Source organism: Gorilla gorilla, chromosome 11, assembly GCF_029281585.2.
Source record: "Gorilla gorilla gorilla isolate KB3781 chromosome 11, NHGRI_mGorGor1-v2.1_pri, whole genome shotgun sequence".
Classification (NCBI taxonomy): domain Eukaryota; kingdom Metazoa; phylum Chordata; class Mammalia; order Primates; family Hominidae; genus Gorilla; species Gorilla gorilla.
Window position 1 is genome coordinate 94,490,158 of NC_073235.2, and position 13,992 is coordinate 94,504,149.

The 13,992-nt window shown below is 36.2% G+C and overlaps 1 protein-coding gene across 1 annotated transcript in view; it reads right to left on the bottom strand.

Moving 5' to 3' along the window:
- Positions 1-13,992, bottom strand: part of TMEFF2 (transmembrane protein with EGF like and two follistatin like domains 2) — a 244,285-nt gene that overhangs the window by 97,452 nt on the left and 132,841 nt on the right. Inside the window, exon 5 of the mRNA XM_031008735.3 lies at positions 9,765-9,861. Coding sequence (XP_030864595.1) covers positions 9,765-9,861 — 97 coding nt within the window. The remainder of the gene's footprint in view (positions 1-9,764; positions 9,862-13,992) is intronic.

The following is a 13,992-nucleotide window of genomic DNA, read 5'->3' on the forward strand; positions in this document are numbered from 1 at the left end:
AGTTTCTACCCGATTTAATACACCTTTGGGAGGACAGTTTCTCATCTAACAATGCTTATGCCTCAGAAAGCTATTTATTATGAACACTCTGGATACAGACAGTGGAAATGTTTTCAGTTAACATACTGTCTAATCTCTTGGAGTTAAACAAGAAAAATGTTTAACACAGGCTTAGAGGGGATATAGGCTTTGATAATTTTTTAGATCACAAATGTTAGGACAGTACCCTCAAACGAATTTTTTTTTAGAAGTGCTGAAAATTTAGAAAGAATAATCAGAGCTTGGGACACAGAAATTGCATTCCAGTATAAATACATTATTCTTAAATTGGTTTGGCCTTCCTAACAATCACCAAATAACTCACCCTCAAGATTAACTAAAAATTTTCAAGATAAGTGGTTTTGTTAATATGTAAAATATTATTAGATTCTCATAAAACACACACACACACACACACACACACACAGAAAATATATCTCCAAATTTCACAATGATTATCTTAGAGAGGGATGACATTTTCCTAAAGTTTTTGTATTTCTATTTTTTTTAAAATCACTATGATGGAATGCGTGTATTTATATTTAGAAAAAATGTAAAACCCATTTTAATATAACCATCAAAAATATATGTTATATTGGAACATAAGAGGCTTCACATCATATTTTCAGTGCTAAATTAAAAGATACAGCAGGGCATTTAATCTACTAAGATACAGATTAAAACCCACTGTCATATTTATTTTTATTTAATTTGGTGACTCTTCCCTCTTTTTCTATTTCTCATCTCCAGGAATTTCTATTCTTACAGCAGAAATAGACATTTGTAATAAGCTTTGGCTTACAGTCAGGCCACTGCAAAACAGGCAAATTGAACTGAAGCAGCTAAAAAAACCTCAGGTTTTGGTGAAGGTATGTCTCTTCTATGCAACCTTAAGTCTAGTAACATTCTCATCTGATTGGATGCATGCATAACCATGATAAGAATAATTCAATACCTCTGTGAAAAACAAACAAATGAAAACTACACAGTCTTGAAGGGGACTACAAAGAAATATATTTTATATACCGAGTGAAAAAGAACTTCAAGGGCATCATACACAATGTAAGTGTGTTAGTGGTGAATTTCATCCCAAACTGCCACTTAAAGTCTTTGTTTTCCCATTAAAACATGTAAAATTCTATCCTGAATATGTAAGATAGATACATTTGGTCTATGTGTGTGTGTGTGTGTGTGGGTGTGCATACTCACAATATACACTTATATACACACATAATTTATAAGAGAAGACCCTGAGTGGTAGTTAAGAGCACGGAGTCTGCCTGGCTGGCTCAAATCGTGGCTCTCTCACTTGCTGTTTGGGTTTGGGAAGTTTGATTAACCTGTCTGTGCCTCAGTTTTCTGTTTTGTAACATAAGAATTACTAGTGTATTACATTCATAAGACTGTGGTGAGGATCAAATGGCTCTATAAATCTAGACATTTAGGATGGTGTCTGACACGCTTTGGAAAGGTTTGTCACACTTTGATAACTACAGTGAGATTCCTAGTATTATCTTTGAGACTGGGATGTTACACTGGGACATCGGAACATGGAGCAGGTATTCCCTGAGTGTGGAGACAGGAATCGCTGACTCAGAATATGCTAGAAACTGAGACATGAAAACTCAAGAAGAAATAGAGAGTGAGTTTAATGAGTGAGCACCAAAAGTTAGGCAACCTACCATTAACAGGGTGTGGCCTGCAACAAGATTTCAAAAGCAAGCAAAGATTTAAAAAGCAAGTAAAGGCCAGGTGCGGTGGCTTATGCCTGTAATCCCAGCACTTTGGGAGGCCGAGGCAGGAGGATCACAAGGTCAGGAGATTGAGACCATCCTGGCTAACATGATGAAACCCCATCTCTATTAAAAATACAAAAAATTAGCCGGGCGTGGTGGCGACCGCCTGTAGTCCCAGCTACCCGGGAGGCTGAGGCAGGGGAATGGTGTGAACCTGGGAGGCGGAGCTTGCAGTGAGCTGAGACAGTGCCACTGCACTCCAGCCTGGGCCACAGGGTGAGACTCCATCTCAAACAAACAAACAAGAAAAGCAAGTAAAAAGAGAAACAAGTAATGAAAAGTGTTAAGTTAGTGGTAGAAATACAATCTGTACTTAGGAGTTTTGTTTCCTTTGTTCTGTTGCCATGCAGTATTTTATGATTTTGATATAAAATGGAAATTACATGATTTAAACTGCATGGCCTAATAAATATTGTAAAAACAAATAAAACACATTGAAGTTCAGAATTCTTTATCCCCATATTTCTTGGTATTCTACACCAGATCTGGGTTTGTAGCTGTCATAACCTAATTAAGTTTCATTAATCACTGTGATAGCTAGTACAGTTGAGGTATGGATACAGAGAAGAATTTAAAAGATTCTCTAGAATTTATGTAAAAACCCATTTTTTTAAATAAAAAAGGTAGGCTAGCATCACAGAAGACTCAAGGTTTTAAAGACTATTGTTTATTTTTATTTTTCAATTTTTTTTATTTTTTACTTTCATAACCCTCCTTTTTCTGGAGGGGTGGTTAGTTGGTGGTGGTGGTTGTTATTATTTGACTATTGCATATTAGAAGTGTCATTGTTATTCATTTGTCTTCCTGAGTAACAATTGAAGCTTTTAACTTCAGTTTGCAGGTTGGATTACCGGCAGCTACTGCAGAGAGAAGTTTGGATTGCGAATACGGCATTTGTTGACACTGGGCATTGTTTAATGCCCTGTATAGACCATCGTACAGACCATGTCAGAATTCCTAGTCTTTTACTTCTAAATTTTATTACATCGTGTGAAATTTAGAAAAATATAAGCTGTTTATTTTCTTGATCAAGATAGGTGAAGAAATACAGAAAAGAAATAAATAATGAAAGCAAACCCCAACTTTCAGATTTGGACACACCTTTGCTAAAAACTATCAACATTTTCCCCTTGAAATTCTGAGTGGAAAGATATGTGCTTCCCTAAGTCAGGAGCTGTATATGCACACCCCACCCCGAAACATTTTTTGGGCAAATGGAATCATTAAAGGAATGAGAGGTATCTACTCTTCAGTTCCCACTCATTGACACAAACAGAAAACGCTACTGCAGCTTTCAGAGGTGACAGCTACTGTCTTCAAGGTGGAGATAAGAGGTAAATGGAGAGAGGTCATACCTCAACTCCAGGAATCTTGAAACTAAAATGTTTTCTCAAAAAGCCATGCACACATTCAAAAAAAACCTTGGATTTTCTAGAGCAGATCTATTATCTTTTTTCTGTTTTTTTTTTTTTTTTTTCATTGTCTCCATGAGTAAACTTATATTAGAAACCACAGCTAACATTGGTTACCAGTTACACTTCTGGGGCCAGAAAGCAAAGGAAATTAATAAAAGGGAAACACCCTAGGGAGAAACTGAATGAACTCTTAGATGGCTAAAATTTTGTGACTAATCAGCATCCTCTTTAAATGTACCATATCCAAGTCTGACCTTTTTACTTAGTAGAAAAACAATACAAAGATTGCAGTTTCCATTTTAAACACAATCTTTTTGTTCAGTTGTCAACCAGGAGTGGTTTTAAATAAAACCACTTTCTGTATTTTCCTCAGAGGTGTCTTAATTTTCCCTATCAAACTCACAACCCAAAGGTACTAAAGTCAGCAAGACCTAATGTCTAATTTACTTATACCTATGATGAAATCTAGTGCCAAGGATCATCCATGGCCATTGCCCCACTTCAAATATTCATGAGCCTCCACAATCCAAAATGCATTAAATGTGGGCAGGTTGCCAATAACACACAATCTTCCTAATGACAGGGAGCTTTCTCAGATCAAAGGAGCAAGATGTTAAAGACTTCAAACTAAACTGTCTTTGTAAGAGACACCCAGAAAAGAAATGCCAGATCCCACACCCTGTTTCAGTTATGAAACATCAATGAAATAGAGAAAATAATAAACATTCATTCATTCCTCTTTGGAACTCATTTTTTTGCAACAACTTTGCTTCTTTCCTTTCTTACCATTGCACTCAAACACTAAGGATGTTATACACTAAAACTGGAAAATATTATTAATGCTTTCAAAGACAAAATGAATGACTACTAAGGAGTTAATAGCATTTAAGCCAATATGATATCGCTAATGGAGCCTGAGTGGCATGTAGAGAATACTACAAAAGCAAAGTTAAAACAGGGATATAGAGCTATGAAGAATACATATAAAGCAAATATACCTAATAATTTAAGTTGTCCCTTTATGTCATTTGTCATCTGGCTGCATCTGCTCTTAAACCTGTGCACCTGTGCTCTGTTCCTGGAAATATTAGGCATGCAGCCAATTTCATACCCAGCCATTCCTATGGTCAGACCCAGCTATCAGTGCTTTTGTATGTATATGTATATTAAATCAAGTATCAACCCCCGGGCTCTGAACTACTTCTGACTGACAGAACCAACAGAAAGTTCCAGGCTAATTACTTCTAAGGAATAGTTCCCAGAGAAAAGAGTTTCCACTGACCTACTTTGGACTTACTGAGATAATTTATCAGGTAAGATAATTAAGGGAATATAAGGCTGTTTCTAAAGTGAAATCAGAAATATTTGCTGAAATCATAAGTTGGTATTCCCAATGCTATCAGATGGAGCTTTATTACTTTGCAATGAGTCAATTTTATTATATTTGACTTATTTATAAGCCATTCTTCTTCTTTATAAATTATATTTGGCAGGGTGTATTTGAGAGTCTCTTTTATGTATAAATGTATTAGTTTTGACTGTTTTCAGTCTGGATATAAAGAGAAATGATATTTTAATCCCTTTCTTCTTCTCTTAACCCCTTCCGCATAAACAGGCACACACATCCCTTCACACAGGCATTTCAGTTACTTTCCAAGTCCATCCTTAATGAAAGATACCTCTATTATGAGAATGGATGTACTGGCATGTGAATAACTTGTCCTGTTGAATTTTAACCCTCTTTTGGAAGCTTAATCCTTTCCTACATTTAAGTTAATATCTATAACTGAAAAAGTATTTTGTAGCAATGGTCTTCCTTTCCTATTGAGAGAACCTAAAATTTTCTGATTTTTTACAGCCTTGATGTTCTCCATATAAGAAAAATGCAAGAGAAAAACCTTGAAATGAAATCATAGAACATAAACTAGGGTCTTAGATTAGATTACAAGCCATCTGTTTTCTCAAAATAAAAGCATTAAAATGTTATGTCATTAGTATCATAGTTTGTCAATGCCATCTAATTATTATTTTTCTCTTCTTCTTTTATTCTCCTTCTCTTTCCCCTATTTATTAATTTTTTTATTCCCATCTCCAGTGTGACTTTCTTCTGAACTCAAAAACTCATCTAACTATGAAAACATGATCAGCTAACTGTGTACTGACTTTTTTATTCTAATAAAGATTTATCTTCATCTTGAAAGTACTTAAGAATGTTTGAATAACTAGATTTAACCCAGTGGGAAAATGCAAAATATTAACTTATTAGGCCAGGGTTAAAGAAAGATCAGGAATTAATTTTTCACTTTAGTTTCAGTATTGTGGATATAGTAAGAACATTATTTCACATCAGCAGTTATTCACATCTTGTTATTATTTCATAATGCAGGATTGAGGAAATCTGTACACATAAAATTATAGTTTAGTTAGTGTTAAAGGCAAAATAAAACAATAAGTTGTACTCTTTGTTGCCACTTATCATACGTAGTATTTTATGTTTGAGAGAACCTGGCCGTGGTGTCATCCAAAATCAATAGTGTATCAACGCTCCCTTGATTTAGTGAAGGTTCTGTTGCCGAGTACTATAGTCAGATCACTCCGCTATTGCTTCCTATCTTACTTTACAGCCTCTTTCATTCTATGCCTATTTAATTTCACTCATTGCTTTATTCCTGTGTCCTTCAGCTGTTTCCAATCTGCCCTTCATGGCCATGACTAAATACAATATGTTAACATACAAAGGTACGTTAACATACAAGGTATGTAAATGAAAATCAATGCACTTGTCATTGCAGCACAATTCCTTATTGCTTACATTCAACATTTTAAATACATTTTATTTAAACACTAATAACTTTTGTTCTTGCCTTGGAAGTCTAATGATCTTCTTGGCTTCCTGCCCCTACAGCCCTCTAATCTTCACAGCCGTGGCCACTTAGCCCCCATCTGGAGGTTCAGGCTTATTCTGCATTTTGGAGCTAATCTTGTCCCTATGCTGGGGGCATACAAGATATCATAGCCAAGAGCTAACTGATTTAGCATTCAGCTTTGCTGCTGGTTTCATTCTGACCTTGTAATTTATTTCTCAGATGTAGGCTATGCTTCTCCCAGCAACTTGTAACCAAGGCTTGGCTTTGTATACCAGTTGCAATATCTATCCAGGCTTTCCTGTTTCAGTTCTTGACGAGTTTTTCTGATTGACACCAATTTCTCCATGACTAAGGTTCTCCTTTGTCCTTCTCCTTGTCTCATTTGTAACTGAATTTATTTTCTGAATTACAGTTGCCATGGCTGGGCCCTGTAGACAATTGCTAAGCCTTTCTGGTGCCACTATCCTTGCCCATATCTTTTCATACTGCCTTCATACCATGGATCTGAACTTTTGCAAGAATACCAGGATTAACCCCCTGCTTGCCTGGATGTTTTCCCACTTCCAGCTGCAAACATCTACCTAGACCAGCTCTAACCTTGCAGGCCTTGGAGAGTCACTGCAAATATGCTGCCTGCAGTCTGGCCATCTCATTGTCTAGACATGACAGCAAAGACATATTGTTTCAATTGCATCTTTGGTTGAATTGTTATGCTAACAACCTTTAGTTACTTTCACCTCGTATCTTCATCCTGGTCCTGCCACTTTAACACTTTAAAACTCAGTTTTCTCTTTTTAGAGTAAAATAATAATGGAATCTACCTCCTATGGCTATTTTGAAGATAGCTGAGAAAAAAAAAAAGCATACAAATGGATAAAACCCATAGTAAACAACCAATAATTTTTAGCTGCTCTTAAAAGCTCATGTCTTAAATGTCTGTACTTGGAGAGTGGAGCTATACCACTCAAAGAATAATCATTAAAAAGATAAGGAACTAGGAAAATTAAAATTCTTAAAAAAAGATAGAGACTCATGTACATTTTTTAAGAAGTGAAACAATTTACAAGAAAACAGCTTGAAAAAATGATGCTGAAATACAGATGCAGTCACCAATAAACGTTAGAAACTAAATATTTTAAGGATACATTTCCTATTTGTGTGTCTTGATCTTATGACTACAGAAGAGCCCTAAAGCATTTAGGAAGGAGAAAGAGTCTTTGAATTAGTCATTTATTTTAGAGTAGTATTTCCATAATCCCCTGGGGGTCTTGTAGAAGAGTAAAATTTTGAGTCCCACTTCTCTGAAATTCTGATTCATTAATTTTGGGGCAGAACTAAATAACTGGTATGTTTAAAAAAATTCTCAAAGTACTTCTGGCAATCTCTCAGTTTTGGGAACCACAAATTCATCAGCCATTAAGGTCCCTAGGATGTTTTTTAAAAACCATACATTTGTTGGCCGGGCGTGGTAGCTCACACCTGTAATTCCAGCACTTTGGGAGGCTGAGGCGGGCAAATCACCTGAGGTGAGGAGTTTGAGACCAGCCTGGCCAATATGATGAAACCCCATCTCTACTAAAAATACAAAAATTAGCCGGGCATGGTGGTGCACACCTGTAATCCCAGCTACTCAGGAGGCTGAGACAGAAGAATCTCTTGAACCCAGGAGGCGGAGGTTGCAGTGAGTTGAGATCGTGCCACTGCACTCTAGCCTGGGTGACAGAGTGAGACTCCAACTCAGAAAAAAAAAAAAAAAGAAGCGAGACTCTGTCTCAATAAAAAACAAAAAACATACATTTGTTTACCTCAAGATGGTCAAACCAGTGCATAGACTCACTCGGCTCCTAGCTGCCCATTGGCTAGAAGTGTTTGACAGGCATGAAAACTCTACTGCTGTCTGATTTTAGTAATAGATGTTTATTTCACTTGGCTACTCAAAGGCAGTGTTTACTTGTAAGTACGTAGTTTACCCGAAGAACCACCATTTGCTCAGATAGAATCTTCACTTAAAAAATATTTTAAGTGCAGACTTTTACTACTGCCACATAATCTTGTCTTAATTTTTTTTCTTCATTTTCCTTAGATGAATTTTCCCCTCTACTCACAAAAGTTTGGTCAAAATGATGGTTAACTGCTCTAGGCAAGCACAGTCTACATACTGCAGAAAATAAAGAGCAGCCAGATGTTTTCCTGAAAGGGGTGAGGAATATGTAAAAAAGAGAGAGAGAGAAATAATAGCAATAATAATAATAGGAAGAAGATGAAGACAAAGGAGAAGGAAAAGAAGAGGAGGAGGGGAAAGACGGAGGGAAAGGAGGAGGAGGAGAAGAGGAGGAAGTGGAAGAGGAAGAAGAGGAAGAGGAGGAGGGGAGGAGCAGAAGAGAGAATAGGAGAGGAATAAAAAAAGGCTGCTGCTTTTCATTATCATGACACAAAGAACTCCCTCAGAAGTTTGAGTTATTCACTTTTCAATGTGCTTAAGGTGGGACCAATACAGTAGAAGGCTAAAATGTTGGCACCCATTCAAAATAATAAGTATTATTCATTATTTGATGAACATATCTTTATAAGAGTAGCTACTCCATCATCTTAGAAGTCAGATTAGCAACTGGTATGATCTGAATGTTGCTGTCCCCCTCCCCAGATTCATATGGTGAAATCCTAACCCCCAAGATGATAGTATTGGGAGGTAGGACCTTTGGGAGGCGATTAGGTTATGGGGGTGGAGCCTTCATGAATGGGATTAGTGCCCTTATAAAACAGGCTCCACAGACCTCCCTTGCCCTTTTTGCCATGTGAAGCTTCAGTAAGAAGAAGGCTATTTTAAGAGAAAGTGAGCTCTTATCAGACAATAAATCTGCCTTGATTTTGGACTTCTCAGCCTTCAGAATGGTGAGAAATAAATTTCTTTTGTTTATAAGCTACCCAGTTTATGGTATTTTGTTATAGAAACCCAAACAGACTAAGTCTGATCATCTATTGCTTCCTGATGGTGCCTTTTAAAAATCTTGAGATAAGGTCTCACTCTGTGGCCCAGGCTGGAATGCAATGGCATGATCACAGCTCACTGTAGCCTTAACCTCCTGTGCTCAAGTGTTCCTCCCTCCTCAGCCTCCTGAGTAGCTGGGACTACAGGCTAGTGTGACCATACTTAGCTAATTAATTTTTTTTTTTTTTTTTTGTAGAGATGTAGGTCTCACTTTGTGCCCAGGCTGATCTCAAACATCTGGCCTCAAGCAATCCTCCTGCCTTGGCCTCCCAAAGTGCTGGGAGTACAGGCCTGCTGGGAGTACAGGCCTGAGCCATCACACCTGGCTCTGATGATACTTTTTCAAAGATATTCTAGTAAATAAGACTTTTTTTTCCCTCTGTATCCTAACATTGACAGTTTTGGGGGGCTTCAATGATATTTTAGTGTACCTTATCAAGTAATGCCATGGATAGCTGCTTGGCTGGCCCACCTCTTAATCCAGTTCCAGAAACTCCTTGCTGTTATTATAGCCCTCATTTTTTTTTTTTTTCACTTGGGAACTGAATAAGAAAATAAAAATGCAGACAATGTCTTCTGTTGCAGAATGGTTGATGGTGTTAAAAAGAAATTAATCACTGTCATTATTTTGTCTAAAAGAATAAAAACAGCATATTACCAGACATCCTCGGCATCTTCGTCACATTCTGCACCAAACTGGCAAATATCACAGGTGGATGTCTCCTTTTGACTAGTTTCTCCAGAGCCTTCATGGACTGTAGGACAGAAAAAAAGTAAAAGGAATTCAGGTAATTGTGCATTATATCTACAACTCCAGGACAATTCTTTATTAAAGCTGCTACTTTCCCAATGGACCTGTCTGCTATCGAAGCTTCATAAGAATGTCATAAGCAACTCTATTTTTTCCTGCAATTTAAAGACAACTCTAACAATAATGTTTCCCATTGGTATGTGGTGAACACGTTTGCATTTTGCATGCTAAATAAAACAAAAAGCATGTGAGTTTATTGGATTCATCAAAATTATTTGCCTAATAGACCATATGAAAGAGTTATTTAGTTAAAAGGGAGTTAAATTTTCACCTGAGGGAGAGATCTATTGTCTATTTTACTGAAACATATTTAGCATTTTCTTATTTCCAGATTATGGACTTTTTCGTTCAAAGAAAGTTTTCATGTATAATTTTAAAAAATTTAGACGAGCATCCCTGATTTATTAGATATGCCCACATTTTTCCCCTCAAACTGTTAAGTACTTGTAAGAAAAAATATGTTGATTATAAGTTTTTAGAAAATAGTTTTTAGTTGTTTTTTACTGCCATTTATTGAATCTTACATAAGTATTGCATAGAGCTAATCACAGTGATTCATTGTTAGAGGGTTATGAACATATATTTTATTTTAAAAAAATACATTGAGTCACTGTTTAGTCACTGATAATGATGGTTGATATTGGTCCTTTTTTCCTCTAAATTACAAGTGCAAAAATAGGCAATATATCACTTAATTATAAAGTTAGTCTTTCAAAATCAGGATACAACAGTGTAAATTGAGAAAAAATTTCTAGTATTTGAGTACAAGGAATGAGCAACACTTTCAAGGTGAATTACCTGTTTTCCCAGTTAAAAATATATAGTTGAAAGAAAAAGTAGTTTTATTTTAAAATGAAAAATTACAATCAACTAACTACTGCATAGATAATATAATTCCATACACAGATCATATACATTTAAAAACAGATGTTTAAATCAAGGGAATCTTTAAGAAGTGCACTTCTGTAAAAGAACATTTTCAACAGAAAAAGAACATAAGCAATTAATCCCAGCATTAGTTCCTGTCTTTATGAACATTTTAAATAACAAAGACAATTTATTAACATGCACCTTGAACCTGTCGAATCCAATCTTACTTATTTAGTTTTAATATGTTATTTTCTCTTCATTTCTTTTTTGTTTATTGACAAGTCTTTCATACTTATAAAATCAAAGATCTTTAGTTTTCTTTAGTTTACTGCTGTTCAGATGAGTAATTTGATTTACTCAATAAAGGACAAGAAGACATCCCTAGGAGAGTTATCTGTTTTATAACTCTTCCAAGAAAGGTGGAGGGATTTATTTTTTCTAAAACATTTTTTTCCTGTGCTTGATAGTCAACGCTTACATTTTTAAAACAATATGAATTAAACAGGTCAATTTCAATTGCGAAAGTATTGATGGTATAGTTTTCAATTTGGATGTCTTAAAAAAAAAAAGGTGTCCTCCCCAAAAAGAAGAAGGAATTTTAGACTCTGATAAAATAGACAGCACTTATCTTATTATTCACTCTATTACTTTAATATAGGCAAGACTGTTAGAGTGGACCATGGGGATAAGAGGGAAGCTGGGGCCTCATCTCAGGGGAGACCGAACAGCTGAGGTCGGTCTCTTTATTACTTTCTGATTATTAATGCAACACAGAAGCTGCTAATGGGAGAAAGCCTTTTAGTGTTAGCAAGATTAGCAACTTCCAGACTGAAACTTCCCATTACTCAGGAAAGATAAGAACACAATGGCAAGGACCTTAATGAACAGTGATGGCCACTTAGAGACAGCCCCATTTTCTTCAGCAGTTGAGATCTTTGGTAAGGGATTGACTGGAGGTCATCCAGGGATAAATTTTGCTATCTCAGCAGGACTAATAATAATATTTCTACCAGAAGTCACATTACATTTCTATAGAAGGGCAATTATTGGTAAAATGGAGATGTTTGGAAATTCTCCGATAAGGAGAAGTAAATTCAAAAGAAGCAGTAGGAATACCCCCATCAATAAGTATTGTGTGAATAAAGTGCCTTTCTATAAAGTCACCCACAAAGAAATATAAAATAAAATATTTCCATATTACTGGAAGCATTGGTTTGCACCTTTGTATAATAGCAAACAAACAAATGACTTAATCGGTGCACAACTTTCATTTAACTTTTTATACCAGTGGTTCTTAAATAGGGTCTGATTCAGAGGCTTTCGTGGATCATATATATATATATATTTTTTTTTTAAATAAAAATGCCCTGAGATATCCTTGGAGATACTGAATTGGACTTAGTTTGGGGCTTCAATATGCCTATTCTGAATACAGACTATCTCCGAGGAAGAGTCTCTGCCTTAAGCAATACCAAGAAGACTTCATCTGTCCAGAGCACCCTCCTCAGGCATCGTCTAGCACAGGGCTTCTGATGCTTTAAAGTGCACAGGAAGCACCTGGAGGTTTAGTTAAAATGCAGATTCTGATTCATTAGGTGTGAGGTATGGTCTCAGGTTCTGCATTTCTTACAAGTCCCCAGATGCTGCTGCTGTTGGTCCACAGACCACATTTTGAGTAGAAAGAATAGCACTGTGTTTTTCAAACCACAGTTCACACAACCTTTTAGCGGGTGGTGAAATTAATGCATCATGACTTGCATTTCTGTAAACATGAAACAGACTATACTAGTCTAGTAAGTACCAGACTGCATCTTATTTAGCAAGTACATGTTTTATTTTATAACACGGCTTTAGTTATACATATGTACGTACATGCAGGGCTGCAATATAAATTGCAATTCTTAGTAAAGGTCACAGTTACAAAAGCTTGAAAACCACTGATTTAGTACATGTTACACTCTCAGTAAATGTGTGCTAAATTGGACTGTTACTTCTTTCTCTTCTTTCTACATTACCAGTAACAGGAAAGATCAGTGCTTATTTGCATTCATACACTGATTAGGAATAAAATTCATTTATCTTAAAGTATTATCTTAACCATGCATTTATATTGTAAGCTCTTTTATTTTGAGTTGCATAGTAAGATAATTATTTCCCATTATTTTATAGAAACTTAGGTTTTGGCAAGCGATTGAGGGAAATTTGAGGGGTGAGGGAAATGGAGCTACTGAAAGCACATTATCCCTAATATTCTGCCCTGCCATTAAAATGTATTTAATCGTTTTAGGGAGGTTTGGAATCGGAGGGATTATAAGAAATGATTGAGTTACTTCTCTCTCAAATCTCTCTGCCCTGGTAATTTCTTCTGAAGGTTGAATTCCATCACCACCCTGTTCTTCTTGCTGGTCCTACATGATGATGTGCCTGCTGAACCCAGTTCTCACTATCATGCTTCCTGTGACTCTTATAATATTCTTAACCTGTTATACCATTTCTGAAAACAGTGAACTATAATGTTCAAACACATGGGTAAGCATTGTAATTCACTTTGATAAAAATGCAATTAAAATTGACACATTCAGTGAAATGAAGTCATCCATCAATATCTGCTGGTTCCCCATTCACAAATTCAGCCAATCTTTAATCAAAATATTCAGAAAAAAAGTACAAAATAATAATGCAGAAATAAAAAATAAAAAATAAAAATAGAGTATAACAAATTTTTACACAGCATTTATGTTGTATTAAGTATTCCAAGTAATCTAGAGATGATTTAAATTATATGTGAGGATGTGCATAGGATACACCACTTTATATAATCAGGGACTTGAGCATCCACAGATTTTGGTATACTGTGGGGAGGGCGGGTCCTGGACCCAATCCCCTGAGGAGACTGAGGGATGAGCATACACAGATCTTAAGGGTACCTGATATGGTTTGGATGTTTGTCCTCTACGAACCTCATGTTGAGATGTAATCCTCAATGTTGGAGGTATGGGTTGGTAGGAAGTGTTTGCATCATGGGGGTGGATCCCTTATGAATGGCTTAGGGCCATACCCTTGGTTATGAGGGAGTTCTCACTCAGTTCACATGAGATCTGCTTGTTTAAGAGTCTGGTGAGATCCGTTTGTTTAAGAGTCTGGAACCTCTTCATTCTCTCTCTTGCTCCCCATCTCTCCACATGACACACCTGCTGCCACTATG